This window comes from Chrysochloris asiatica, unplaced genomic scaffold (assembly GCF_000296735.1).
Source record: "Chrysochloris asiatica unplaced genomic scaffold, ChrAsi1.0 scaffold00048, whole genome shotgun sequence".
Lineage (NCBI taxonomy): Eukaryota > Metazoa > Chordata > Mammalia > Afrosoricida > Chrysochloridae > Chrysochloris > Chrysochloris asiatica.
In genome coordinates, this window is record NW_006408566.1 from 4,312,288 (window position 1) to 4,340,155 (window position 27,868).

Sequence of the window (27,868 nt, forward strand, 5' to 3'; positions counted from 1 at the left end):
TACTCCACTTTGAATGATACAGTGGTCCAGGCAATGTGGTGTTAGCAGAGGAAGCAGCAAATAAATGAGTGAAATAGAATCGAGAGTCCAGAAATAGACCCACATAAATGTAGTCATGGACATGTTATCAGGAGGGACTAATCTCTAAAAAGGACATCATGCTTGGCAAAATATAGTGTCTGTGACAAAGAGGAAGACCCACCAATGAGATGGATTGACACAGTTGTTGCAGTAATGGGCTCAAACATAACAATGTGACGATGTTGTAAGATCAGGTAGCATTTCATTTTGTTGTGCATATTGTCTCTCTGGATTAGAACTGACTGACTCGACAGTACCTAACAACAACAATAACTAATGTTAGTCAATCAAGATTTTTGACAAAGGAGCAAAGGCAGTTCAATGGGGAAAAGGGAAGGACAGTCTTTTCAACAAACGGTGCTGGCACAACTGAGCATCTCCACATAAAACAACAGCAAAAACAAACCTGAATCTAGACACAGACCTTCCACTTTTCACAAGAATTAACTCAAAGTGATCATAGATCTAATTGTAAGGTACAAAACCATTCAACTTCAAGAAGGTAACACAAGAGCAAATCTAGATGATCTTGGGTTTGATAGTGAGTTTTAGATATAAATTCCAGAGCAAAATCTATAAAAGAAAAAAAAAATAAGTTGGACTTCTTTACAATTAGAAATTTCTGTCTGTAAAAAGCATCCTTAACAGAATGGAAAGATACACCACAAACTGGGAGAAAACAATTGCAAAACACCTTATACAGGACTTGTATCCAAAATATACAGAGAACACTGAAGATTCAGAAATAAGAAAATAAAAAACCCAATTAAAAAGTGGACAAAAGGTCTCAACAAACATCTCAATAAATAATGTTTACATATGGAAATAAGCACATGAAAAGATGTTTGATATCATATGTCACTAGAGAATTGCATATTAAAACAACAATAAGGTAACATTACATACATAATGTTAAAATACAAAATGTTAAAATACAAAACATTGACAACATCAAATGCTCACAAGGATTGCAGGACAATAAGAACACTCATTCACTACTGCTAGGAAAAGCAAATGGTACAGCCACTTTGAAAGCCAATCTGGCAATTTCTTCACAAAAGCTATCCATGATTTTAGCATGAGACCAAGCACTTGTACTCTTAGGTTTTTAGTTAAATGAGTTGACCACTTATGGCTACACAAAAACTGGCACACAAATGTTTATAGTAGCTTTATTCATAATTGCCCCAGATTTTTCAGTAGGTAAATGGATAAATTGGTATGTCTGTTTAATAGAATATTATTCAGTGATAAAAAGAAATGAGCTTTCAAGCTATGACAAGTCATTGAGAAGTCTTATATTGTTGTTAAGTCGAGTTGGTTCTGACTCGTAGTGACCTTGTATAGGGTTCCCAAGGAGCAGCTGGTGAGCTTGAACCGCCAACCTTGTGGTTCAAACCGACCTTGCAGTCCAGTGCATTAATCCACAGCACTACACCAAGACTCTACATGTTACTAAGTGGAAAAAGCCAGTTTTAAAAAAACTATATATTATATGATTTCAATTATAGAATATTCTAGAAAAGGCAGAATTAGAGAGATAGTAAAAAGATCACTGGTTGCCAAGGATCCAGATGTGTTGAGGATGAATGAATAGGTGAAGCACAGAATATTTTAAGGGCAATGTGTGGTGATGGTGGTGGTAGTGGTGGTGATTAGATTGTTTTGCATGATACTATATTGGTAGATTCAGGACATTATGAATTTGTTAAAATCCATAGGGCTGTGCAACACAGAACATGAATCCTAATTTAAACTATGGTCTTTAATAGTAATATCACTATTAATCCATCACTTGTAACAAATGTACCACAGTAATGCAAGATGTTAATAACAGGAGAAACTATGAGCACATGAAGAGGGGACATATGGAAATTCTCATCAAACTTACTGAGTGATGATTTTTTTTTTGTAATAATGTCTGCAAAATTTTAAAAAATGATTGAAAAAAAGGAAGAAAAATATTGGGTTAACTCCTTCATTTAGCATTATGGGTTTCCAAAGTATATTGGTTCTGTCTTGATAGCAGTGTTGACTGTCATGGGTTCTTCATTCCTGAGAGCCTCCCTTTCCAGCCCTGGTATCTGTGAGGAAGGACATCACCAGGAACATAACAAAAGTCATGCTCTACCCAAATGAGGCTGTACAGTATATCTTCTCTTGAGTCTCTTTCCAGAAGCCTCATCTAGTCTCTTAACTGTTGTAGTCACATGGGCACAGTGCATACTCTTTTATTGTGTTGTGGTGTAAACTTTAGGCCACAGAATGCTTTGATTTCTGTCCCCCAGGGTTACATCCTCTCTTCCTTCTTTACCAACACCTGCTCCATTAAGCAAGATCTGAGTGTAATCACATGCTGTGATTCAGAAGGGACAATGATAGAGGCAGCACTTCCATCCCACTCCACCCTCAGAATCAGTTTCTTCAACGGTTCCTTTTTCATCTCAGTCATAGTGAACAAGGTTGCGTATACCTTGGTGGATCCATGGAGCCAAATTCATGGGTGATCCTTTTTTCTGAGAGGAGTGTGTGTTTGCATGTATGTATGTTTACATATGTGTTGTGTGTTTGGGGGGGAGATGAAGGGAGGCGAGTAGACATTGTGGAAAGAAAATGGAGGCTGTCATCCCAGGCGGTCTCTTCCAAAGCCTGAGCTTTTAACCATCTTCCGAGGCTTAAGGGACATATCCAAGGTGATTGGCGTAGGTGTTAAAATGTGACCTAGAATACTAAGCAGGAGCCAGATCTTAGCTTTTGGTGTCTTGTGAGGAGTTTCAACATTAGAGTGCAGGCAATTCAAAGGCATGGAAATCTCTAAAGCTGGCATGGCCAGCTCTGCATTTTAGAAATTATTACTGTGACTACAGGGTGAAAAACAGATTGGAGTAGGGAAAGTTTTTTTGTCACCTAGGCCAGAGATGATGGTAGAGTTTTGCTAATATTACATGGGGTCACCATAGGTTGGGGGCTGAATCAAGGACAGCTTGCAACAACAGAACCTGGTGAATGCCAATAGATACGTTGTCAGTGGTGTTGAATTAGCCCCAAGTCATGGTGGCCCCTCCCCATGAGGCACCTCATTGTGTCAGGGTTGCGCCATAGGATTTCAATGGCTGCTTTTCCAGAAGTAGATCACCAGGTTGTCTTCTCTGTTACCTCTGGGTAGATTTGAACTACCAACCTCTTGATTAGTAGTCAATCACTTAACTGTTTGTGTCATTCAGGAACTCCAACTGCATAGAGTTGTGCTATATTCTGTGGTTATATATTTGTATGCTGAGCAAATGATCCGAGAAATTGGATTATTTGAAAAGAATGTGGCATCAGGATTGGAGGGAGACTCATGAACAACCTGTGATATGCAGATGACAGAACCTTGCTTGCTGAAAGTGAAGAGGACTTAAAATACTTATTGATGAAGATAAAAAACGGTTGCAGCAATAAATAACATCATGATAAATGGAGAAAATTTATCATGCTATATTGTCAATATTGTCTAAGACTTCATTTTGCTTGGATCCACAATCAACACTCAAGGAAGCTGCAGGCAAGAAATCAAATGATGTATTGTGTTAGGCAAATCTGCTGTGCAAGACCTTTTCAAAGTGTTTAAGAGCAAAGATAACACTTTGAGGACTGTGGTGTGTATGACCCATATGCATCTGACAATTGGACAGTGAATAAGGAAGACTAGAAGAATTGGTGCCATTTGAGTTATGGTGTTAGAGAAGAATATTGAAAGTATTGTGGACTGCCAGAAGAACAAGCAAATGTGTGTTGGAAGTACAGGTAAAATATGCCTTAGAAGCCAAGATGGCAAAACTTTGTCTCTCATTTTTCAAGCGTAGTATCAGTAGGGACCAGTCCCTGGAGAAGGACATCATGCCTGGAAAAGTGTATGGTCAGAGAAAAGAAGGGTCCTCAGTGAGATGGAAGCAAGCACAATGGTAGCAGTAGTGGGCTCAAGCATAACAACAATTGTGAGGATGGCACAGGACCAGCCAGTATTTCATTCTGTTGTGCATAAGGTCCTTATGAGTTGGAATTCACTCAACGGCACCTAAAATTAACAACAACATATTCTCTGGTACTTCAGGTTCATTTATTTACCCCCACCCCTCACATTTTATGTTGCCAATTGCTTTTCCATATATACAGTGTTTCAGGAATCTTGTTGCTCTTATTGTTAAGTGATACAGAGTCAGTTCTGACACCGAGTGACCCTTTTATAGGGTTTCCAAGAAGTAGCTAGTGAGTTTGAACTGCTGGCCTTGTGGTTAGCAGTCCGTTGCTTATCTTACAGCACCACACCAGGACTCCTTATGCAATATTGTTGTTGTGAAGTGCCATTGAGTAGGTTCCAACTCATAGCGATCATGCATAGAGTTTCTGAGGCTTTACATCTTTGCTGGAACAGAAAGCCTCATTTTTCTCCGCTCCTGTGGAGTGGCTGGAGGGGTTGCACTGTGGACCTTGTGCTCCTAGCTCTCTGCTTATCATATGGAGCCACCATGCTCCCTTTTCAAATACAATATGTATTTATTCTTCTAGTCTTGTTGCATTGTCTGAAATCTCTAAAGCAGTTGTTCTCAACCAGCAGTGACTTTGCACCCCATGAGACATTTAACATTGACTAAAGACATTTTTGACTGTTAGGACTAGATGTGGGCGGGGTAGGGAATTGTCATTGTCTTCTGGTGAATAGTGTAGCCTTGGGTATAATAGGGACACGTGTATGTTTTCTAACTGGGACAATGCCTCCGTGTAAAGGGTCGGAGAGGAGTGTCTTCCCTTGTGCCAGTCTTGTTACAAAGACAACTGACTTCAGCTAGTAGTTGTCTCTCCATGTACAACAAGGGACCATTTTGAAGATGCTTGGAGAAAGAAGTTCTTATATGTGGGAAGTATTTCTCCACAAATCAAATGCATGAAGTGATGGGGAAAGAGCCCAGAGAGGTAATGTCAACTGAACGATTAGGCTGCTTTGTGAAATACTTGTGTTCATTCATTTTTATAACTGATCACACCCAGGCCCTTGGGCATCCTAAGAAAACAGCCAGGGCCAAGTTTATAATTCACTGAGTCCATTTTTGGAAGACCTAACTGTGGATATGGGGCCGTGGTGGTGTAGTAGTTGAAGTACTCACCTGCTAACCAGAAGGCTGGTGGTTTGAATCCACCAGTCACTTCATGAGAAAAAAGATGAGACTGTCTGTTCCTGAAAAGATTTGCAGCCTTGGAAATCCTCCAGTGCAATTGTACTCTGTCGTATAGAATTGGAATTGATTTCAGGGCTTTATTGTTTTCTTTCTTTCTTTTTCTTTTGGTCTAACCATGAATGTGTGGGACAAGGTTGGTTTTGTTATTTCCCTAATTTGAAAGAGTCAAGAAAATACAAGGCAGGTCAGAGGGATTTTGATTGGGGAAGGAAAGCCTGCATAAATAACCCCTAGATTATATGTCTGCAGAGGCTAGGAGGAGGCTTGTCTGCTCAGCGTCCTTCTGAGGTTTAACCAAACAAACCCCAGCGCCTGGCAGCTCCCCTATGTAATGTGGTAACGCACATGAACATTTTGAAATCTCTTTCATTTTTTTCCCAAGGCAAGGGTCCAAGAAATTCAGGTTTCTCAAGGAACCCAAACACTTTGACAACCATAAAGTAATTCTTTATTTTTTCTTAATGTAACTTCTTCTCTCCCTCCCCCATTTCTTTCTAGTTTTAATATAACCTATCAGCCCAGGGAATAGAGGGAAATGGGACTAGAATTATGACAGCCTGCTGTGTGCTAAGCACTTGGTCCTGTGAACACCCTTAGGAAATAGATCCCACTATTTCTGTCTTGCAGAGGTGGAAACTGAGACTTATTCAAGATTACCAAGCCCGGAATACACAGATAAAATTTAAAACTAGGTCCATGGGACTCCCAAATTTATGACCTTTGTACTACCCTGGCTGGCAAACTCCGGTTTCAAACAGAGAGATCATGTAAACTCTAAAATGAGAGCCGCAATCCGGTAACTCCTCAATGAAGCTGTAAGCAGCATCTTTCATCACTTTACCTCCAGGGGCCATGGTAACATCAAACAGCTGCCTGGAGCTTCCTAGTGATGCTTAGCCTTTTTCATGTGTTTTTGCCCCGTCACCCCATGTTGACTATACACAGGACTTGCTCCCTTCTTTGGCTTTCCACTTTTCTGAAGGAAGAGTAATGGGCCAGTACTTTACTCATGAAGGACAGGGCAGTATAGCTAATACAGAGAGCAGTGCTTTTGAAGGTGATGATTGATTGGAGCTTCCCAATGTGGAAAGGCACAGGTCGTCCCATCTGTAATAATACCCTGAAGACTGAGTCTGCTCCCATAGAACCTTGTAGCACAGGTTTCATCATGCCAGAGTGTCGCCCCCGTAACAGGATGGAAATAGCACATATAACCAACCACAAGTGCCTTTCCACACCTTCTTTCCCGGTATTTTGAATGAATTTTCCACCCAACAAAATATGTCTCCAATACCATTTGAGAACTGTGAAGCTTGGCCAGCCCATAGGAGAGTGAAGCTGTTGGTATAGGTATGGAAAGCCATGGATTTCAAATCTGTAAACACCCTGTGCCAATACCTTACAACTTTATCACATGTAACAGGTTTAACCAGTGGCCTTGTTTTATAGGAAAGGTTTTCCAAGTACCACATGTATCCCTAGCCTTCCTTCCATTCTCCCAGGGAGTTGAAATTGGATTCTTCACCTTCATTATCTCTGAGGGGAAGTATTGCCCACGCAGTATCCCAGGAGTTGTGAAACTGGTGTTTTATTACATGCAACATAGTCATTAAAGCTGGACTTTATTTCCGAGTCCATTGGAGACAGAAGAGAAAATGGTCCAAGTGACCGACTTCATCCCACTGCTCTTCTGCAATGTGCTTTCCTGTTTTTGATTTTTTTGATCCAGATTTGGAGATGGGTTCAGGATGGGAAGCTCAAGGTTCTTAAGACTTGGTCATTATTTTGAATTAAAGGCATGTTTCGTTTCCTGAATAAAGTGATAATAATGGCTAGCACTTTGTGCTTTTTGCACTGTTCTAAGCATTTTTCATATAATAACTAATCATCACATGATCCTAGGAGATAAGTTCTATTCCATCGGTTTAGGAACCTGAGTATTCTGGGGGCGATATTAAAAGGTTCAGCACAGACTAAGAGAGGGTCACTGAACAGGCCATTGTCCCAGAAGTTGTTGTTTTCTCTTTGTACCATGTTGCTGTTCTTAGGTGCCATCATAGCACCCTGACTCATAGCAACCCTCTATGGAGTTTCTGAGGAGCATCTAATGGGTTTGAACTGCTGACCTCACAGTTAGCAGTCTATTGCTTATTGTACAGCGCCATGCGAGGACTCCCATGAAAGATGACAAAACGTAATAAGGCTATCAAGTTCTAGAAGCTTCTTAGGTGAGGCTTTCTGAACCTTGTCTTCCTTGTTATTATTGTTATTCTTATTAGGTGTCAGTGAGTTGGTTCTGCCTCATAGCAAACCTGTGTCCAACAGAAGGAAACGCTGCTGGTCCTTGTCATCCTCACAATCATTCCTGTGTTTGACCCCACTGTTGCAGCCACTGTGTCAGTCAGTCTTGTTGAGGGTCTTCCTCTACTTTACCAAGCACGATGTCCTTCTCCAGGGACTGGTTCCTCCTGATGACAGGTTTACAACACATAAGTTTTGCCATCCTGACTTCTGGTGAGTATTCTGACTGGACTTTCAAGACAGATTTGTTCATTCTTCTGGCTGTCCATGGCATATTTAGTATTCTGCATCAACACCATCATTCAAAGGCATCAATTGGACCTCATAAATAAATGATAACATTGGTAAAGATAACAGATTGTATATGAAATAAGCAGTTAATATGTGTGTTGGCGATTCAAACTTAGCAGCTGCTTCTCAGAAACCTTATATAGTGTGACCGACCGTGAGTCCAAAGTGACTGGACAGCACTTGACAATAACAATGTGTGAATTAGAAAGAACATGCTGTAAACGGATTGAATAATTATAGGAAGAGCTTTACTTGTGAAATGAATATAAACAAGTGGTAGGGTGGTGGCCAGTCTGAAGAGATTTAGTGTCACCTTCTGAGAAGTGATGCATAGGTAGCCTGATGTTTTGTTAGCACACCTTTGCAGACATGTTTTGTTCTTTTTTTTTTGTAAATTGTTCTATGCTGTCAAGTCGTCCAACTCATCGTAACCATATAAGTCAAAATCGAACTGGCCTGTAGCATTTCCTAGACTGTACTATTTATGAGGGCTTACCTCTAGGTCTTTTCTCTCAGAGAGCCACTGGTGGGTTCTAACCACCAACCTTTCAGGTAGCAGCCCTATGTTTTACTGTTGTGCTACCAGGGATCTTGTTTTAATGCATTAGTTTTGTTGTTGTTGTTAAGTGTTGTGGAGTCAGTCCCGACCCATAATGACCCTGTATAGGGTTTCCGAGGAGCAGTTGGTGAAGCTGAACTGCTGACTTTATGATTCAAACCGACTTCTCAGTCCTGTGCATTAATGCAAATCACCACACCAAGACTCCTTGAGAGATATCTCATAAAAATTAGGATATCTGACTTTTCTTGAAAAAAGAAAATTTGGAATCACCAGCCTATAGGATTCATGAAAGCTATTTTCTGGAGTTCAAAGCACCTGCTTTTTTAAGATAGGTTAGGAGCAGAATCAGGACCTGGATCCAACTTGGGATTCTTAGAACCATGTCATGTTTCTCGTGTATTTTGTGAAATGCTGTATTGGTTTTAGCAGTCCCTCCTACCCCTCAAAGTTAAGATTAGAGCATTCCAGACACAAGTATGAGTCACTCTTTGAGTGACACAAAAACACTGCATATTTTTCTGCTGTTGAAACTGGGAAGGGCATTAGGTCATAGTTGAGGTGCTCCTCCTTGCAGTATGCTCCATTCATCTGCTATTTCTGTTGAATCCTACTGCTTTTATACCACCTGAGGATAGTGGGCCACTGAGCTGATCTAGATGAAAGTTTAAGTCCCAGCTCTGCTATTTGCTAGCCATGTATTGTTGGACAAGTTATGTAACCTCAGCCTACTTGTAATGGTAGGAATTGTTCTTTATAGTGTAGGTATGAGGATTGAAGGCAGTAATGCTTACACTGTGTGGTCTTGAGTTAGCATCTGAAAAAAGGAGAGCTACTGCTCTTAATAAACTCTTAAATATTCATGTTTTGTTACTTGCTTAAGGGATTTCTATATCAGAAATTAATCAGTTTCCTTTAATCCATACAAAAAAGATGTTTGTCCTCTCAAGACACCTTTGAAATAGAAGCCATTTCTCTCATCTTGTCAACAAGAATATGACTTATTCAAGTTACTTAATATCTGGGAACCTTAATTTACTCATTAATTAAAAGGAAACAGTAGGAGCTAGCTTCTGATCATTTCGGAAATGTGGTTTTATGACCCACCTCCCAGCCCTATTAATACTCCACTGCTCTTGAACTTGCTTAACGTAGTATGAAATGTACAAAACGGATAGCTGTGTTTGTTATTAATCTCCTTAATGACTTCTGTGGTGAATTAAACACATACATGATCCTTAATGACAGGGAAATCTGTGTGGACATTCATTTGTACAATTAGATACTTATTATCATATTCTCCTCTCTCTGCGTATAACTCTTTAATTTTAGAAAGACCATTTACCTTTTACTTAGATTTGTCCAAAATCTGACGTAGGGGTTTTGAGCATTCAGAGTACTAGATTCTACATATGATAGCTTCTCGGGGCCATTTTAGGAAGGATATGCTCAGACCAGCGCCTTCCAGGAGAGCAAACAGTACTTAAATCATGTCCCCAGGGCTGTTTGAATGATTTGGTCATATTTAACAGGGTAGAGAAAACATAAGCAGATTTGGTATGGTTTTCAAATATACCAGGTAGTTTCTATGGGAGAGAGACCTCATCTTCCAAGGAACTTGTTTGGACAGACTTAGATTTACAGTGCACATTCCAAGAAGATAAACTGTGACCAGGACCCAGAATCTGACCATTTGAACTGCAAGTGGTTAGAGTTAGTGTGGAGTGAGGGCCCCATCTCTGAAAGAGTTTTAGCTCTTTGATTGCTGGCAGGGCAGTTATGGAAGGAGAGTTGGCATCAAACTTAGACTTTCATCCTACGACTTAAATCTTCAGATGTGGAGTTGCAAGCTTGGAAAACGAATATATCTCTTTTTCTTACTGATCTCTGTGGTAGAGTGTATAACAATTTCTAAACTATATCCAGAGTATCTTCTTAGACGTTTTTTCTGAATCATGCTACCTGTCTCTTGCAGGAGAAAATGCAGAAGTTTCCATGGATGTTTCCCTGGCTTACCGTGATGATACGCTTGCTGAATGGACTGAGATGGCCCATGAAAGAGTGCCCCGGAAACTCAAATGCACTTTTACATCCCCCAAGGTAGGATGCCTTGATGTGTATGTTGATGGAATTTCTGTTTTGTTCCCAGGCATGTGGAAAGACTTGGCTGTTGCTATTCACGATACCTAGTATGCCTCAACTAAAAGGTTGAATACTATCTTTTGTCTTAGTAGAGAAAAGGTTATTACAGATATTCGCCCCCACCGGTTTAACTGTTTCTCTGAAACATCCCCATGAAGCAACTCTTGGTTCTTAGATAAATAGCTGAAAGTGCTTGAAGAACTTTACTAGGTTCTTACTTGTCAAAATCTATTCCCAGTGGTTTAGTGATTGTGTCTGCTTCTGCATTGCTTAGGCATCTGTTTTTGGCCATTTAAAGTCTAAGGTTTGAGGACTAACAATCTCAGTGAGCCCCACAGACAACTAGAGGTCCTGAGAGAGGAAGTCTCTCCATCAGTCTTCTATTCCTTGGTAAAGCTCTCCTTTCTCCAGTGCCTCCAGAAGGCCTCATTCACACACCCTCAGGATCTTAATTGCCCTGCACTGAGAATTTGTTGTTAGGTGCCCTTGAGTCAATTCTGACTCATAGTGACCCTGTGTACAACAAAACAAAAACACTGCCCAGGCCTGGGCCATCCTCACAGTTGTTGTTTGAACCCATTTTTGTTGCCACTGTGTCAGTCTTGTTGGGGGTTTTCCTCTTTTTCTCTGATCGTCCACTTTTCCAAGCCTGACATACTTCTCCAGGGTTGGAAATATGTTGATAATATGTCCAACGTACAAACGACAAGTCTTATCATTCTGACTTCTTGGGAGCATTCTGGCTTTCACTTCTTCCAACACAGACTTGTTTCTTCTTCTGGTAACTCATGATACTTTCAGTGTTCTTAGCCAACATTATAACTCTTTATTCTTTATTTTTTGGTGTCTTCCTTATTCAGTGTTCAAATTTCACATGCATGTGAGGCTATTGAAAATACCATGGCTTGGGTCAGGTATACCTTAGTCCTCAAACTGACTTCTTTACGCTTGAATACTTTAAAGAAGTCTTTTGCCACAGATTAGCCTAATGTAATAGTCATTTGATTTCTTGACTGCCGCTTCCAGATGTTGATTATGGATCCAAGCAAAATGAAGTCTTTGACCACTTCAGTTTTTTCTCCCATTTATCATGATGCTATTTAATGGTCCGATTTTTTTTTTTTTTCCTTTACATTGAGGTGCAATCATACTGAAGGTTGTAATGAGTCTTCTTCCATTTCTGATGCCATGTGCTTCTTCATATAATCCAGATTCTCTGATTATGATCGAATAGGGAGAGATTTTCTTTTGTGCAAAAGCCTTAGATTTCTCATCAATTTATTGATGTTCAGAGGATAGCAGGATTTGATGGCATGAGCACTAAATTATCCAGGGACCCTGTACACACTGAAATGGTGCCGTCGCACATACTACCTGAAGGTTATGATTCCCATTCTCCCTCTCCACTCACCTACCCTTGAAAGTTTCTGTGGAGGTGACCTGGAGCTCTGGTTGCTGTTACTGATGGTTGCTCATTCTCCTCACAAAGATATTGATGTGGAACACCACCAGCAGGGTGATCTATGATGTCTCTTTCAGTAGAGAAATTGTCTTATTTCCTTTGTGTGAAGTATATATAAGAGGGCCAGTTCTCGAAGGAGACGTACTTTTGCTTACTATTTTTTCTCATTTGACATCTTTAAATAAGTTAATCCTAAAGAATCTAAACAGCTTTGTAGTATCCCTTCCATTGATCTATCTAGTTCCTCTTCTCTTTTAGCCTGGACATATCCCAGCTTTGCTGTAGTCTTTTGCCTAGAAGTGCAAAGTTAGGGTTTCTCACAAAATAGTAAGAATGGCAGGTTGAAACCTCAGCTTGAGCTCTAGCCATCCTTCCCTAGAGAGAAGTAAGGTGAGGGTGGAGGGTGAATCTCACAGTGTTAACATAGATTAAAAGCACGGGTTTGCAGCTACTCTGGCTTCAACTTCAGACGTTCTCACTTCCTGGCTATGTGACTTCAGCCAAGTTTACATATTCTGTCATTGCCTTAGTTTCTCTTCTGTAAGATGGAATGAGAATACCTCTTTGGGAGTCTTTGTAAGGATCAGATGAGATCATGAACATAAACATGGTGACCTTTTAATTTATCATCTAGTCTAGAACATGTTTGAGAGTGAAAGGGGATATTAATCAGAAGGGCTATTGAGAGAAAAAGTATATATATACTAGAGCCGTCTTGGGCAAATTAGGCACTCGACATATAAGCAGCTAACATAGCACCTGGTTAACATAGCTAACATAGCTTATGGACTCCTTCCCAGCCACCCTGGTTCCCTAGACCAGAGCTACAGAAAGTGTGGTTTGAGAGCAAACTGTGTCAGCAACACCTGAGAGCTGGTAGGAACTGCGGATTCTAAGATCCCTAAGTTTCTTAGGACTGTGGTAACAAATACAACAGGTTGGGTGGTTTTAACATCAGAAATTTACTTTTGCATAGTTCTTGGGACTAGAAGTTTGAATTCAAAGTATCCGGGCTGTGTTGTCTCTGAAGCTGCAGGAAAAGATTCTTTTTTGTCTCTCAATTTCTGGTACCCCAGACATTCCTTGGTTTATTGATTCATCTTTAAAGGCATTCTGCCCTCTGATTCTTTCTGTCTCTTCTCCTATATATGGACACCAGTCATATAGGATTAGAACCCACCCAACTTCAGTATGACCTCATGGTACCTGATAACATCTTCAAAGACCCTACATCCAAACAAGGTCAATTCACAGGTACCTTCTCAACCTCTATACCTGTGAATATAATCCCACTTAAGGAATTCGTTTTCCTTCAGTTTATAAGGCCTTATTGGTATATGAAGTGTCTTAACCCTCAATATTTCTGATTAAAAGGAGCAGAATAGACAGAGAAAAGCCACCCCAAATGGGAGAAGCTAGTTGCCGTGTAAAGATCACCAAGGTGCTTTAATGTAGAAGCCGAGGCAAGAGTGGACAGAAAGAGTCTTCCCTTATAACCATTGCCTTACATTCAGACTTCTAGTCTCATACACTGAGAAAATACATTTCTATTCCTTAAAGCCACTGACTTGTAGTATTTCTGTTAAAACAGCACTACTGTGAAATTAAGACAGACCTGAAAATAATTTTTGCGGGGGGGTGGGCAAATAGAAAGAGAATTCAATCTCTAAGACTAAATCACAGCCCAGACTTAATGAATCAAACTGCAAGGGATAGGCCCGAAGAATCTATGTTTTCACAGATTATCAATTCATAATTTTCAGTTTAGGGAAGTTTGAGAATGAGTGTGTTAGGAGTCTGTGCTGAGTACTAAAAGCAGGACTCCTCCCCAAAGAAACCAACGGAGCAGACCCTTGTGGACAGCCCTTATAGGTTAAAAATGAATGGTCAAGAGAAACTGGAGGTACCAGAGAGAGAAATATCTAACATTTTAAAGTCTTTGTATGCAATGAGAAAATTAATTAAAATCTTGCTAGCTGTCATTGCAAGTTGATTGCATCTTTCAGAACTGAGACTGGTTGGACATCTAATCTAAAGGATATGGAAGTTTATCCTCAGAAAGGGAAAAGTCATTTCTCACCTTATTTATCCACTTGCAGGGCACTGGGAAGCAGAGAGGAAGAGGAGGGGTACTTGCCTACAACTTTTGTTTAAATGATAGTTGCTTAATTATCTTTAGTATGTGTCGATCCCTTTCAAGAATAATGTTAAATCGTGAACAACGTGGGGGAAGGAAATGAATCATCCAATCTGTGCCTTTTGATTGCAGTGAAATCTAATCTTAAATCTGAAGATTAAATGAGAAATTGCTTTCAAGCTTTTTGGTCCCTGCTGGATTGTGAAGTTTAAGAAAAAAAAAAAAGTCAAGTTGCCACCTGCTGTAATTTGTCCTAATTAGCCAGTCTCTTGTCTGAGTTGGGGGAGGGGTAGGAGAGATGAAGGAAAGTGCCCTAAATTCTGGCTGAGGCAGAACCTCAGTGCAAAAAAGAGTTCCTAACAAGCTATAGTGAATTTGTTTCCGTGACAGGTAGGCCAGGCCAAGACCCCCAAATCCAGTATGCACCTATGAGTTTGTTCAACTTAGGCAAGGAGCTCCGTAGGAGAAAGGTCTGGCAATCTGCTTCCATAAAGATTATTGTCTCTGTTAAGTGCCGTTGAGTTGGCTTTGAGTCACAGTGACCCTGTACAGGGTTTCCGAGTTGCCACTGGTGAGTTTGAACTGCTGACTTTGTGTTAGCTGTCCAGTGCCAAACCAGGGCTCCTCCGTAAAGACTGTTGTTGTTAGGTGCCATTGAGTCCGTTCTGATTATACAGTGACCCTATATAGAGTTCCCAAGGAGTAGCTGGTAGGTTTATGCCTCCAACCTTGTGTTTAGCAGTTCAGTGCTTATCCTACAGTGCCACACCAGGACTCCAGCCTAGGAAATCCTATGGATCAATGCTATAAGTCAGAATTAACTTGACAGCCCACAACAGCAATGTTATCTTTTCTATAGCCTCTGGGAAGTGAATGACAACAGAGACTCATGACTGAGGAATTAGAAAGGGACATTGGAGATTACATTATTATTATTATTACTTATTTAGGAAGAAAGGGAAGTTAATGAGGTGAGGTGACTTTCCTAAGGCCTCCCAGCCAACAGAGGGGCAGGATAAGGACTAGGATCTAGGCCTTGTGTCTTGGAATTCAGTGCTTTCTTCATGGCAGCATAATGCTTGTCTTTGGGCATATCCAAGGCAGGCATCCTTTCCTTCTCCTGCACTGGAATGTCTTTATCCATTCCAGAACTGGAGACAGCAAAATCATACAATTGGAATAGATCTCTGGGTGGCCTATATGGCTTACACTCAACTATTTACCTAAGGCTGGTGATTCGAACCTTCCCAGCAGTGATGCAGTAAAAAGGTCTTGTGATTGGTGTCCATAAAGCCCTATGGCGCAGTTCTACTCTGTAACACATGGGGTCACCATGAGCTGGCATTGACTCAACGGTAATGGATTTGTTTTGGTTTTTTTGGTTTGGATTTGGAAGACCCATAACTGTGACCCAATTCTGCCGTTACTTTTGAGACCTTGGAAAAGCATCTATCAGGTCAATGGCATTAGGCTGAATAATTTTTGTTCCCTTCCTTCTTAAATTTTCCATTTCTAGAAATAAGAACCTGACTTGAAACACATCAAAAAAGTCCTCCTTTTGTTACCACAGAGATAATCAGCTGTCTCAATGTAAAAATTGTTGTTGTTAAATGCTCTTGAGTCTGTTCTGACTCATAACGACCCTGTGTATGTTTTCTGGGGAGTGACTGGTGGGTTTGAACCACTGACCTGGCTTTTGAAACCTAGGCTTATTCTACAATGCCACACCAAGAGAGATTAGAGCCTATAATATATCTTCAGTCTTTTTTTGTGTGTGTATGCCTTTTCAATTTTTTTTATTTTTAGTGCTTGACAGAAGTATGTTTGAATCTTACTGGCACTTAGGTTCTAAAAGTAAGAAAAGTATCTCTCAGAAGCCTGTTAAAGGACAGGTTTTCTGTACTTCACTCACCAGGTTCATGCTTGGATGTCTAGGATGGGGATGTCTCGTTGTTGTTGTTGTTGTTTTGCTTCCAATCCCTTCTGTTTTTTGGGGGGGATGGATGGGTGGAGGGATGTACACAAAAATATGCAGGAATATATAATAATTTAAACAACCAAAGGGCACATTCTACAAGCCTGCCTCCTGGCCACCAGCACTCAGTCTTTCTGTTTCCACGAGTCTAGAGTCCTCAGCTGCTCCCTCTCTCCATGTCCCCATCTCTGCCTCCATTTCTGGTGTCACTGCTTCTCTGGATAGGGTCCCACATTCCGCTTGTGCTCTTCTCCCTTGATGGTCTTAGGGTCCTCTGTTCCTGGACTGTAAGATTAACCACGCCCCCGTTTTTGTTACAAAATTTCTACTTTTACCATTGTGACAGTCCCAATTAGTCATGATAACAACTACTCACTATTGAATCATAAGAATCTTATACCCATCTCTTTTCACCAGACCCATCTAGACAAGATGGAAACTATTCAGTGGGGACTCTTTCTTCCCCTGTATATTCTTAAACTAAACTCCCTCTTGAAACCTTGTCATTCCATGCCAGTCACTCCGTGCCTTTATCGCCCCCTTATTTTAGATAGTTAATGTCTAAGTTGCTCATTCCTATCTACTCTGTGTTTAGAGGGGATAGCATTGATACTTGATGTGAAGACTCCTTCCTTCTCAGTTGGAGCTACTATATCCATAAATATAGGTTGATAAGTTCATCAAATTGTAGCAATTTACACTCATTTCCTTTATCAATTTTTTTTTTTTTTAATCCTCCTCTAGTTGACTTCTTATTATCTAGCCATCAAGGCTAGGTCAAATGGGTACTATCTGCAAGTTGTGCATTCTTGTGTGTCTTCCCTCACTTCATATCAGCTGGATGCTTCACTCTCAGCTGTAGCCCTGCATGGCTATGTCCTTGTCCATGGGCTCAGGTGTCCCCAGGTCACTTTGAACCAACCAGCCCTTCCTCTTATCTCTCTCATCTCCAGGTCAACAGGAGTCTATGGAACATGGTTGAACTGAACCCATTTCTTCATTGCTGCTTTTCCCTCTCTTCTACTCACCAGTAGACCAATGTAATCGCCAGCAAGCTTACATGCCAGCTCATGTGTTCCCTTTGAGTTTCAGTCTTTGAGGGGACTTATCCTGAATGACTTGATTGCTTGCCTTGATGGCTTCCTGGTGAACAACTTACTTGTTCAGTCATTTTGGTGTAGTGCTAATTCTGGCTCTGACTTGTAAGCATAGGAGAGAACAGTGTGGAAAGAAGAGAAAGATGACATATACAAAAAGAATTATCCAACCTACAGCTGAGGTTTCTCTGCTATTCATAAGGTTTTCAGTGACTAAATATCCGGAATTACTTTGTCACTCCTTCCTAGTCTGTCTTCGTCTGGAAGTTCATCTGAAAACTTGTCCACCATGGGTAACCCTGCTAGTATTTAAAATACAGCAACTCACAAGCCACCACAGTACAACAAACTGACAGAAGAGTGATGTCATACTTTGGACATATGTCATACTTTGGACATATGTCATAGTTCACACATACTGTCAGGAGGGACCAGTCGCTGGAGTAGGATAGAAGGATATCATGTTTGGTTAGGTGGAGGGTCAGAGAAAAAGAGGAAGACCCCCAACGAGATGGAATGGCCAAGTGGCAGAATCGATGGATTCAAGCATGGCAACAGTAGTGAGGTTGGCTCAGGATTGGGCAATGTTTTGTTCTACTGTGCATAAGGTAGCTATGGGTTGGTACTGACTCGATGGCACCTAACAACAACAACAACGACAGCTGAGGTTTGAAAAAGAAGCAGAATTCTTTCTTTAGAAGAATATTTCTTATCACGATTGCCAAATTTAATCAATTGGTAGTACTTGACAAGAACCCCTCAGACCTTGGAGGATAAAAAATCGCCATGGCAAAGTTTTGAAAACATCTTAACCCTAACTAAACACCTTGAGAGAATGATTCACTCATCTTTGGGACTTAGGACTTCAGTCTTGAGGGACCTCTAAGTCAATTGGGATAATATACATGTTCAAAGACAATAATCTACTATCTACTTTGGTGAGTAGAGGCTGGAGTCTTGTGAGTGGTCATTTAAGATGCAATCATTAGTCTCTCCAACTCTAGAGTAAAGAAAATTAAAGACTCAAGGAAACAATCAGTCCAAAGGATAGATGGACTATGTGACCCACAGCCTCCACTACCCAGAAACCAAAAGAACTAAATGGTGTCTAGTTCTGGGAGAATAAGAGAAAAATGTAGAACATAATTCAAAGTCATAAATAAAAGACCACACTTATTGGTCTGATAGAGACTTGTAGAACCCCCTAAACTGTGTTATTTAGACACTCTTTATGTGTGGAGCTGAGACCATTCCTGGGAATCACTTTTTTTTTTAATGTTTTATTGTGAGTTATGTGATAGTTTACATGAAAGAACATTAGCGTTACGTTTATCCTATTGTAGTTTCATTGCCATGGTTACAGTCCCCTTCGTGCATCACCAACCAACCAAAGGGTATACCCTGCAAACCTGCCCCCTGGTCCACAGTGCACAGTCTCTCCCTCTCAGGATCTAAAGTCCCCAGGTACTCCATCTCTCCACGTCACCATTTCTGCTTCCATCTCTGGCATCACTGCTTCTCTGGGTAGGATCCTGCTCTCTGCTCTTCTCCTTTCATGGTCCCAGGGCCCTCCACTCCTAGACTGCAAAGTCAATCACTCCCCTCCTTTTGCTACAAGACATCTACCTTTACATTTCCAACCTTCACAATCAGTCCTGATAACAATTATTCACGATTGTATCACAAGAGACCTATCCACATCTCCTTTTATCAGCCCCACCTAGATAGATTGGATAGTACTCAGTGGAGATTCTACCTCCCTCCGCCTCCTCTGGATCTAGGCTCCCTCTTGAAAGCTTGTAAGCCAGTCACTTCATGCCATTGTAGCCCCTTCCCCCGTTTTGGTTAGCCAATGTCCAAGTTGCCTATCCCTGTCTACTCTGTGTCTGGAAAGGGTGGGGATGATCCTCACTGTAAAGATTTTTCCTTCTTTTGAGCTACTGCATCTATAGGTGTAGGTCACGTTCATCAAATTGTATCAGATTACTCTTTTTTTCCCCTTCTTTCTTCTTCTAGTTGAGCTCTGACCATCCAGTCATTGAAGCCAGGTCAAGTTGGTATTAACTGCAGTGTGAGTGTTCTGATGCATATGTCCTCTCTTTTTATCAAAGTGAGAAGAGAATTACATCTGATGCCATAAAGCAAAATATGTATAAATTGTTGAACAGAAAATTAATTTGTTCTGTATCCTTTTTCCTAAACCACAATTAAAATTTAAAACCTTGCCACAACTGATGAGTGACATCTGCCATGCATGTAGAAGGAACTCCTACAAGCCCATGAGCCAGATGTTTGCCTATTCTGTCTTCAAATAAGAGGCCCTGGCTAGTGCAAACAGTTAATGCTCTTGCCTGTTAAAAAAAGGTTGACTGTTACAGCTTAGGAAACCCTGTACAGGGTCACTATGAGTTGGAACTGACTTCACGGCACATAACAACAACAACAAAGAGGAACCTTAGAAGAAAGACCTGATGATCCACTTATGAAAACTCAGTCATGAAGCATAGTTATGCTCTGACATATGTGGGATCACCATGAGTCAGAACTGTCTCGAGGGCAACGTTTTAATTTTTCATGGTTTGGTCTTCAAATAAGGATATCGGGAGAAAAGTAATAACTGCTACCTCTACTTTTGTCATGCATAAATGAGCTTCCCATGGAAAAATTCCATTATTTTCCAATTACTGATCTTTTCTCATAGTTATCAACTTTCACATTCTAATCACCAGTAATTATCAGTGCATCTTGAGTGTATGTTTGATAATTTTCATGATGAAGAAATTGGTAGAATTTTTCTGTTTCATCATCACTGACTTTACTGGTTGGTGTGTAAATTTGAATAATAGTGATGTTAACTGCTCTTCCTTGTTAATGTATGGGTATTCCATGACAGATAGCATTATACTTCAAAACAGATCTTTAAATATTCTTTTTTATGATGACTGTGATGCCATTCCTCTTCAATTTGTCATTCTCTGCTTAGTAAACTATCTGTTGGATTCAAAATGGTCAATACCAGTCTATTGCAGCTCATTAATGCCTAGGTTATTGATCTTAATGAGTCCAATTTCATTTTTGACACACTCCAATTTTCCTAGATTCATACTTTACATATTACATGTTCGATTATTAATGGATGTTTGCAACTGTTCTTATTTTAAACTGTGCCTCATTAGCAAATAAAGGCCACCCAAACTTAACTCCATTCATATCATTAAGGTAACTTTACTGTAAGGAGCAGCTCTTCCCCAATTGTATTTTGAATGCCTTTCAACTTAAGGGTCTCATCTTCAGGCACTATATGAGATAATGTTCCACACTCTTCATAAGGTTTTCAGTGACTAGCCATTTGTGGCGTTGTAGAATTATCACTGGATTGCTGACTGCAAGATTGCGGGTTCAGATCTGCCAGTTGCTCCTTGGAAACCCTCTGTAGGGTTGCTATGTGTTAGAACTGATTTGATGGCATTAATAACAACCACTTTTCAGAAGTTATCTGACTCTCCTTTTTTCTAGTCTGTCTTAGTCTGGAAGCTCTGATGAAACTGATGAAAGCTCAGGTTCACCATATGTGACCCTGCTGATATTTAAAATGCTGGTGATATAGCTCTGGTAGCGTAGTGATTACGAATCAGGCTTCGAACCTCAAGGTCAGCAGTTCGAAACTACCAGTGGTACCACAGGAGAAAGATGAAGCGGTCTGCTCCCGTAAAGATTTGCAGCCTCGGAAACCCTGTACTGGGTCGCTATGAGTCGGAATCGACTCAACAGCACTTAACAACAACATAGCTTCCAGCATCACAGCAACACACAAGTTATCACAGTACAATAAACTGACAGAGTACTGAATCATAGAGGCTAAGTAAGGACACATTAGGCCTCTCCTATCACTTGACTGGAGTCCTGGTGTGGCGCTTTAGGGTAAGCACTGGACTTCAAGGTCATTTTGAACTCAGTGGTTCAAATCCACCAGCAGCTCCTTGGAAACACTATACAGGTTCGCAATGAGTCAAAACTGGCTCAACAGCATTAAACAACAACAATCACTTGGCCAGGAGGTGCCAGCAAACATTGCAATTGGCATATAAAGCCAACACTCACCAGCTTTATCAAGGTTAAGTATCTGCTACAGCTCATGCATCACCATGTTCATATTCATGCCCTACCACTGCTTCCAACAGGTATACATACCCAGGAGGCCTGGTGAGGTAGACCAGTATTAGTTTTCAAAAGCAAGCTGTCTCCTGTTGACTTGGAGATGACAGAGAGAAGAGGAGGGGCTCATTAGTCTGAAGTGTGGTGAGCCCATGGACAAGGACATAGCCACAGAGGGCTAGAACTGAGAGTGAAGCATCCAGCTGATCTGAAGTGAGGAAAGATGCACAAGAATACCCAAACTTGCAGTTAATACCCATTTGACCCAGCCTCAATGGCTTGATAATCAGAACTCGACTAGAGAAAGATTAAAAAAAATATATTTTTTTTGATAAAGGAAACGAGGGTAAATTGCTACAATTTGATGAACTTGACCTGTACTCATGGAGGTAGTAACTCTAAATACCAACAGACAGGGAAGGAGTCTTCACATCAAGTATCAATGCTGTCGCCTCTGTACACAGGGCAGATAGGGATGGGCAACTTAGACATTGGATACATAAAATGAGGGGGTGATAAAGGCTTGAAATGACTGGCTTACAAGGTCTCAAGAGGGAGTTTAGTTTAAGAGTGTGGGGAAGAAGATAGAGTCTCCACTGAATAGTTTTCATATTGTCTAGATGGGTCTGGTGAAAAGAGATGGGGATAAGATTCTTATGCTTCAATAGTGAGTAATTATTATCATGACTAATTGTGACTGTCACAATTGTAAAGGTAGAAGTTTTGTAACAAAAACGGGGGAGTAGTTAATTTTATAGTCCAGAAACAGAGGACCCTAGGACCATCAAGGGGGAAGAGCACAAGCAGAATGTGGAGCCTTATCCAGTGAAATAGCAACACCAGAGATGGGATGGAGGCTGAGACAGGGACATGGAGAGAAGGAGCAGCTGAGGACTCTAGATTCATGGAAAGAGAGGGACTAAGGACTGGCGGCCAGGAGCCAGACTTGCAGATGGTGCCCTTTGGTGGGGTAAATTATTATATATCTGTGAGTGTTTAAAAAGAAAAAGAAAAAAGAGCTGAAGTGAATAGAGAGAAATACTGCTCTGATGGTACATGAAGGGGATTATAATCATTGTAATGAAACAAGGTGTATGATTTGTTGAATGTAAAACTGATGATCTGCCCTGTAAACTTTCACTGAACTCACAATAAAAACTTAAAAAGAAAAAAAAAAAAGAGCAAGCTGTGTCTTTGCTCTCCAATCTCCCACCACTCTGTGCTGGACAGTGTTTCTTAAATTGTTTGGCAAGAAGTCTAAGAGATTTTTCTGATTCAGAGTTGACCTCTCTAGCAAACTAAACTCATAATTAGCTTTCCTCCCTTTCTGTCTTCCCCAAAGTTCAAGGACTCCTTGAGTGACTTGTCTTTTTGTCAAGTCAATAAAAAGTTCTTTCTCAGCTTCCTTCAGTCCATCCCATGAAAAGAATTAGCCATCATAAATAGAGTAGCGAACTTCAGTAAGGATTTCCTCTTGAGCATTTAAAGAAGTTGGTCATTCCATAGAGCCTGAGACTTCTCTGGATGAAGTTAGCTGAATGTGTACCTCTAATGAGGAGTGTTTGGGTGGTGCTTTTGGTTGAGTGCTTTACTATTAATGTTTATAGGTTGGCAGTTTGCACCCACCCAGTGTTGCCTCAGATATTAAAGACCTGGTGATCTACTTCTGAAATGTGAATACCTTGAAAAATCTATGGAGCACAGTTCTACTCTGCAAAATTGGGTTATCATAATTGGAATCAACTGGTTTGGGTTTTTTTAAAGAGGATGAAAGCTTCGAGAACTCTATTGAGAGATATTAATATTAAGAAAATTATTAAGAGAGATTAACTGGGGTTAAAGAAGAGATTTCTTCTTTTTGCCTATAATTTCTGGTTTTACCTCTCAAATGTGGTGCTTTTCAGGATGGAAGGGGTAAGCACCATATCTCCATTATACCCTATTAAGTTTTTCCTCTAATATGTGTCTTTAAGCATGACATTGTTTTAATTGGCAACATGAAATAAAGATAAAAGAATTCAGGCATCGTCTGTTGAAAATCGTGACTTGCCCCCAAACCTTCTCTTCTTCTTCTAGACCCCAGAGCATGAGGGACGTTACTATGAGTGTGATGTCCTTCCGTTTATGGAAATTGGGTCTGTAGCTCATAAGTACTACCTCCTAAACATCCGACTGCCCGTGAATGAAAAGAAGAAAATCAACATTGGGATTGGGGAGATAAAGGATATCCGACTAGTGGTAAGTGATCTAAACCAGCTGTGACATGACACTAGAGATACTAGTTCTTAGGGCATGTGTATCAATAGGAGGCAGCATCTCACTCCTGGCATCGCCATGCCCCAGTTATCTCATCTGAGAAATGGGACTAATAAGGTACCCATGACAAGTGAAAACAAAAAGTGAACTAACTTTTGTGAGAAGTCACAGAAATGGAAAACAATTTGTATATGCTCACTTAAAGATTTTTTTTCCCCCCAATAATAATGATTGCATAGTGAATCAAACTAAGATAAAGGTAATTTATTCTAAATGTTTTGCTTTGCAAGCAAAAATGCTAAAGGGAATGGTGGTGTTTTTTCGATGATGAAATCTTCCCAGTTAATTTGATTAAAAATGGAAAAAGTAGAGCATGGAGTAAGGAGGCTATATATATTATATATATATATTTAATCTAAAAGAAAGATCACATCAGAAATCTGTATTTATTTTAGGAAAATTAAAAGTACAGGTGAGCACACAGAAGAGCCTAAAATTACCATAATATCCTACCACGTAAACCGAGTTAGCACTGTTGAGATGCTGACGTATCTCACACAGATAACTCCGGACCAGGCAGTTCTGTTATAATAAGGTGACCATGAGTGGGAGCTGACTTGACAGAGAGTAGCACTAGTAACTTACATATAATCCCATATAAATCTTTAAACAAGTGATTTTATATTCAAAACATTTTTTTTTATGTAATAATATATTGTTGTTGTTGTTAAGTGCCACCAAGTTGGTTCTGACTCATAGCAACCCTGTTTGGGTTTTCCAAGGAGCCAGGTGGTGGATTTGAACTGCCAAGCTTGTGGTTCTCAGTCCTATGCTGATCCTGCAGCATTACACCAGGAGTCCAATAACATATTAAGACTATATATAAATATAAGGAGCTCTGGTATCTCAGTGGTTATAAGTCGGACTACGAACTTCAAGGTCAGCAGTTCAAAACTATCAGCCGTTCCGCGGGAGACAGATGACTTTCAGCTCCTGTAAAGATTTACAGCCTCGGAAACCTATAGAGTCAGTTCTAATTCATAAGGCCACTATGAGTTGGAACTGACTCAATGGCATATAACCACTACCTTATATATATAATCTCATGTTACTGTTGAACATTCCATTGTATAGCTTTGCCTTAACATATTTTACTAGTCTGTACATTTTGGGCACCTAGGATAACTTTTTGGAGCTCTGTTTTAAGTCAGACTGCAAAGCCCAGGCCAGCAGTTCTAAACTACCATCCATCCTATGGGAGCAAGATGAGGCTTTCTGCTCCTGTAACAATTTATAGCCTCAGAAACCCTGTACAGAGTTGCTATGAGTCGGAACTGACTCCACAGCACACAACCAGCATCACAGGATAACTCTGAAGTCCTGGTGTGGTGCTGGTGGATACGTATTTCACTGCTAACCGTGAGGTTAGTGGTTCAAACCCACCAGCCACTACTTGGAAACCCCACACATGGGTCATTATGAGTTGGAATTGACTTGTTAACACTTAACAGCAACAACAGGATAACTCCAGTTTTTTCGTGATATCCTTACAGAAAAATCTTTCATCTTAACTTGAATCATTTTAGTAGCATAACGGGTTCATTTTTATACCTTTTGATATTTAGTTCTACACTTTGTGAGGAGACAAGGGTAATATGAGGACAATACATGCTGTGAATGTGAAAGTTCTCAAATTTTCAGAAGTTCAGCAGACTAAATCTCCACCTACTTCTCTTAAATGTATTTGATGGTAGAAAATAATACTATGATGCATTAAACTTGAAACTTATTATTGATCTCTGTCTAGGGAATCCATCAAAATGGAGGCTTCACCAAGGTCTGGTTTGCCATGAAGACTTTCCTTACGCCCAGCATCTTTATCATCATGGTGTGGTACTGGAGGAGGATCACCATGATGTCCCGCCCCCCAGTACTTTTGGAAAAGTAAGAACTGATTTCAGAACCGACATTGCATACTCTGCTACAATGCTTTTGCTAGGGATCTAGTCCCATCAGTCAGTACACTACTTAGGCTAGTGAACCTGGTGCGGTGCTGTGGGTTAGTGAGCTGGACTGCAAAGTAGATTTGAACAGCAAGGTTGGCAGTTCAAGTTAACCAGCTGCTCCTCAGAAACCCTATACAGGGTCACTATGGGTCAGAACCGACTCGATGGCACTTAACAACAATAGCAACAACATCCTGGACTCATTTTTCTTTAGCTTTCACATGCAAATTATCATTAAATCTGAAGGAGTCTACTTCTCTCATATTTCTGGTCCTTTATTCTGTATCTCTAGTAGCGGAGTGGTTACGAATCAGGCTACGAACTGCAAGGTCAGCAGTTCGAAACTACCAGCTGTTCCGTGTGAGAAAGATGAGGAGTTCTGCTCCCGTAAAGATTTGCAGCCTTGGAAACCCTGTACAGGGTCGCTATGAGACAAAACCGACTCCATGGCACACAGCCACCACCACCATTCTGTATCTGGAGTCCTATTGTGGCTCTGTGGGCTAATGCATCAGACTACAAAGTCGTTGGAATTGCAAGGTTGGTGGTTCAAGCTCATCAAGCCACTCCTTGGAAACCCTATACAGGGTCGCTATGGGTTGGAACCCACTTGATGGCACTTACCAACAACAACAACAACAATTCTGTATCTGCTCTTCATTTCCATGGTCATATCTACATATTCTTTTACAGTGGATGAACTGCCCTTCTCTTAACTAAGCCCACTCCTTCTCTGCAAATATGCCTTCCTTCCCTTTCACATCATTTGCCTTTCATTTCTGCTGGATTATTACCAACCATATACACACAATACCATCTCTCACTCTTAAGGAAAAGTCTCCCATTTCCTCATTTCCTCCGGATGCCACCACAGTCCTTCTCTGCTCCTTTTTACAGAACTCCTCAAAAATATTTTCCATATTTTTTTCCTTCTAGTCTCTCTTGAATGATTCTGGTCTTCATTCTTCTCCTCCACTCCATTGAAACTGTTCTTGACAGGCTCACAATTGACCTCCACCTACCAAATCTAATTGTTCCCACTTTTCTTGAGTAGTCATCAGCATATGACAATATTAACTGTGACAGTATTTACTTTACAGCCCTCGTCCACCCTTTTTCTTGGTCACCCTTCTCTCTTTTATTATTAGTATTTTTTTAAATGATTTCTTTCGTTTTTCTTTTAACTATGTTTCTCTCATCACCTTTTAGGCAGTGAATAATTTTCCCTTCCCTCCCATCCCTGGTAGCCATTATGGAATGTTTCTTTGTGCATGGAAACATTTTTCTTGACTTTTTACAGTAGTAGTCTCACACAATATATGTTCTTCTCTGATTGACTAATTTCACACAGCATATTATCTCCCAGGTTCATCCATGCTATGATGTGTTTCTCAGATTCATCATTATTCTTCAATATTGCATAATATTCCATTGTGTATTTTACCAAAGTTTGTTTAACCATTCTTCTGTTGATGAGAATTTAGGATGTCTCCTTATTTTTGCTATTGTGAATATTTCTGCAGTGAACATGTGTGTGTGTGTGTGTGTGTGTGTGTGTGTGTATATATATATACATGTAATCTGTTTGGACTAAATATTGGGAAGTAGTTTGTCACTCTTTCTTCCTAGTCTGAAATTTGTCCACCATGGGTGACCCTGCTGGTATTTGAAATACCGGTGGAATAGCTTTCAGAATCACAGCAACTCACAAGCCACCACAGTATGACAAACTGACAGACGAGTGGTGGCTTCAATCTGAAATTGATCAAACATTCAATCAAGATGTATTGATCATTACTGGTGATTGGAATGTAAAGGTTGCAAAGAGGAAGGATTAGTAGTTGGAAACTATGGTCTTGGTGACAGAAACGATAGAATTCTGCAAAACCAATGATTTGTTCATTTCAAATACCTTCTTTAAACAACATAAGAAACGAATATACACATGGACCTCACCAGATGGTATACATAGAAATCAAATTGTCTACATCTGTGGAAAGAGACGATGGAAAAGCTCCATATCATCAGTGAAAACAAGGCCAGGGGCAAACTGTAGAACAGACCATCAATTACTCATATGCAAATTCAAACTGTAGCTGAAGAAAATGAAAACAAGTCCACAAGAGGGAAAATATAACCTTGAATACAGCCCACCTGAATTTAGAGATCATCTGAAGAACAAATTTG

General features: G+C 40.3%; 1 protein-coding gene across 2 annotated transcripts in view; it reads left to right on the forward strand.

The window, feature by feature from the left end:
* The window catches only part of WLS (wntless Wnt ligand secretion mediator), a 166,830-nt gene that overhangs the window by 90,048 nt on the left and 48,914 nt on the right, over window positions 1–27,868 (forward strand). For both annotated transcript variants that reach the window (XM_006862420.1, XM_006862421.1), the window contains 3 exons: window positions 10,427–10,551; window positions 23,496–23,657; window positions 25,483–25,619. In XM_006862420.1, coding sequence (XP_006862482.1) covers window positions 10,427–10,551; window positions 23,496–23,657; window positions 25,483–25,619 — 424 coding nt within the window. The remainder of the gene's footprint in view (window positions 1–10,426; window positions 10,552–23,495; window positions 23,658–25,482; window positions 25,620–27,868) is intronic.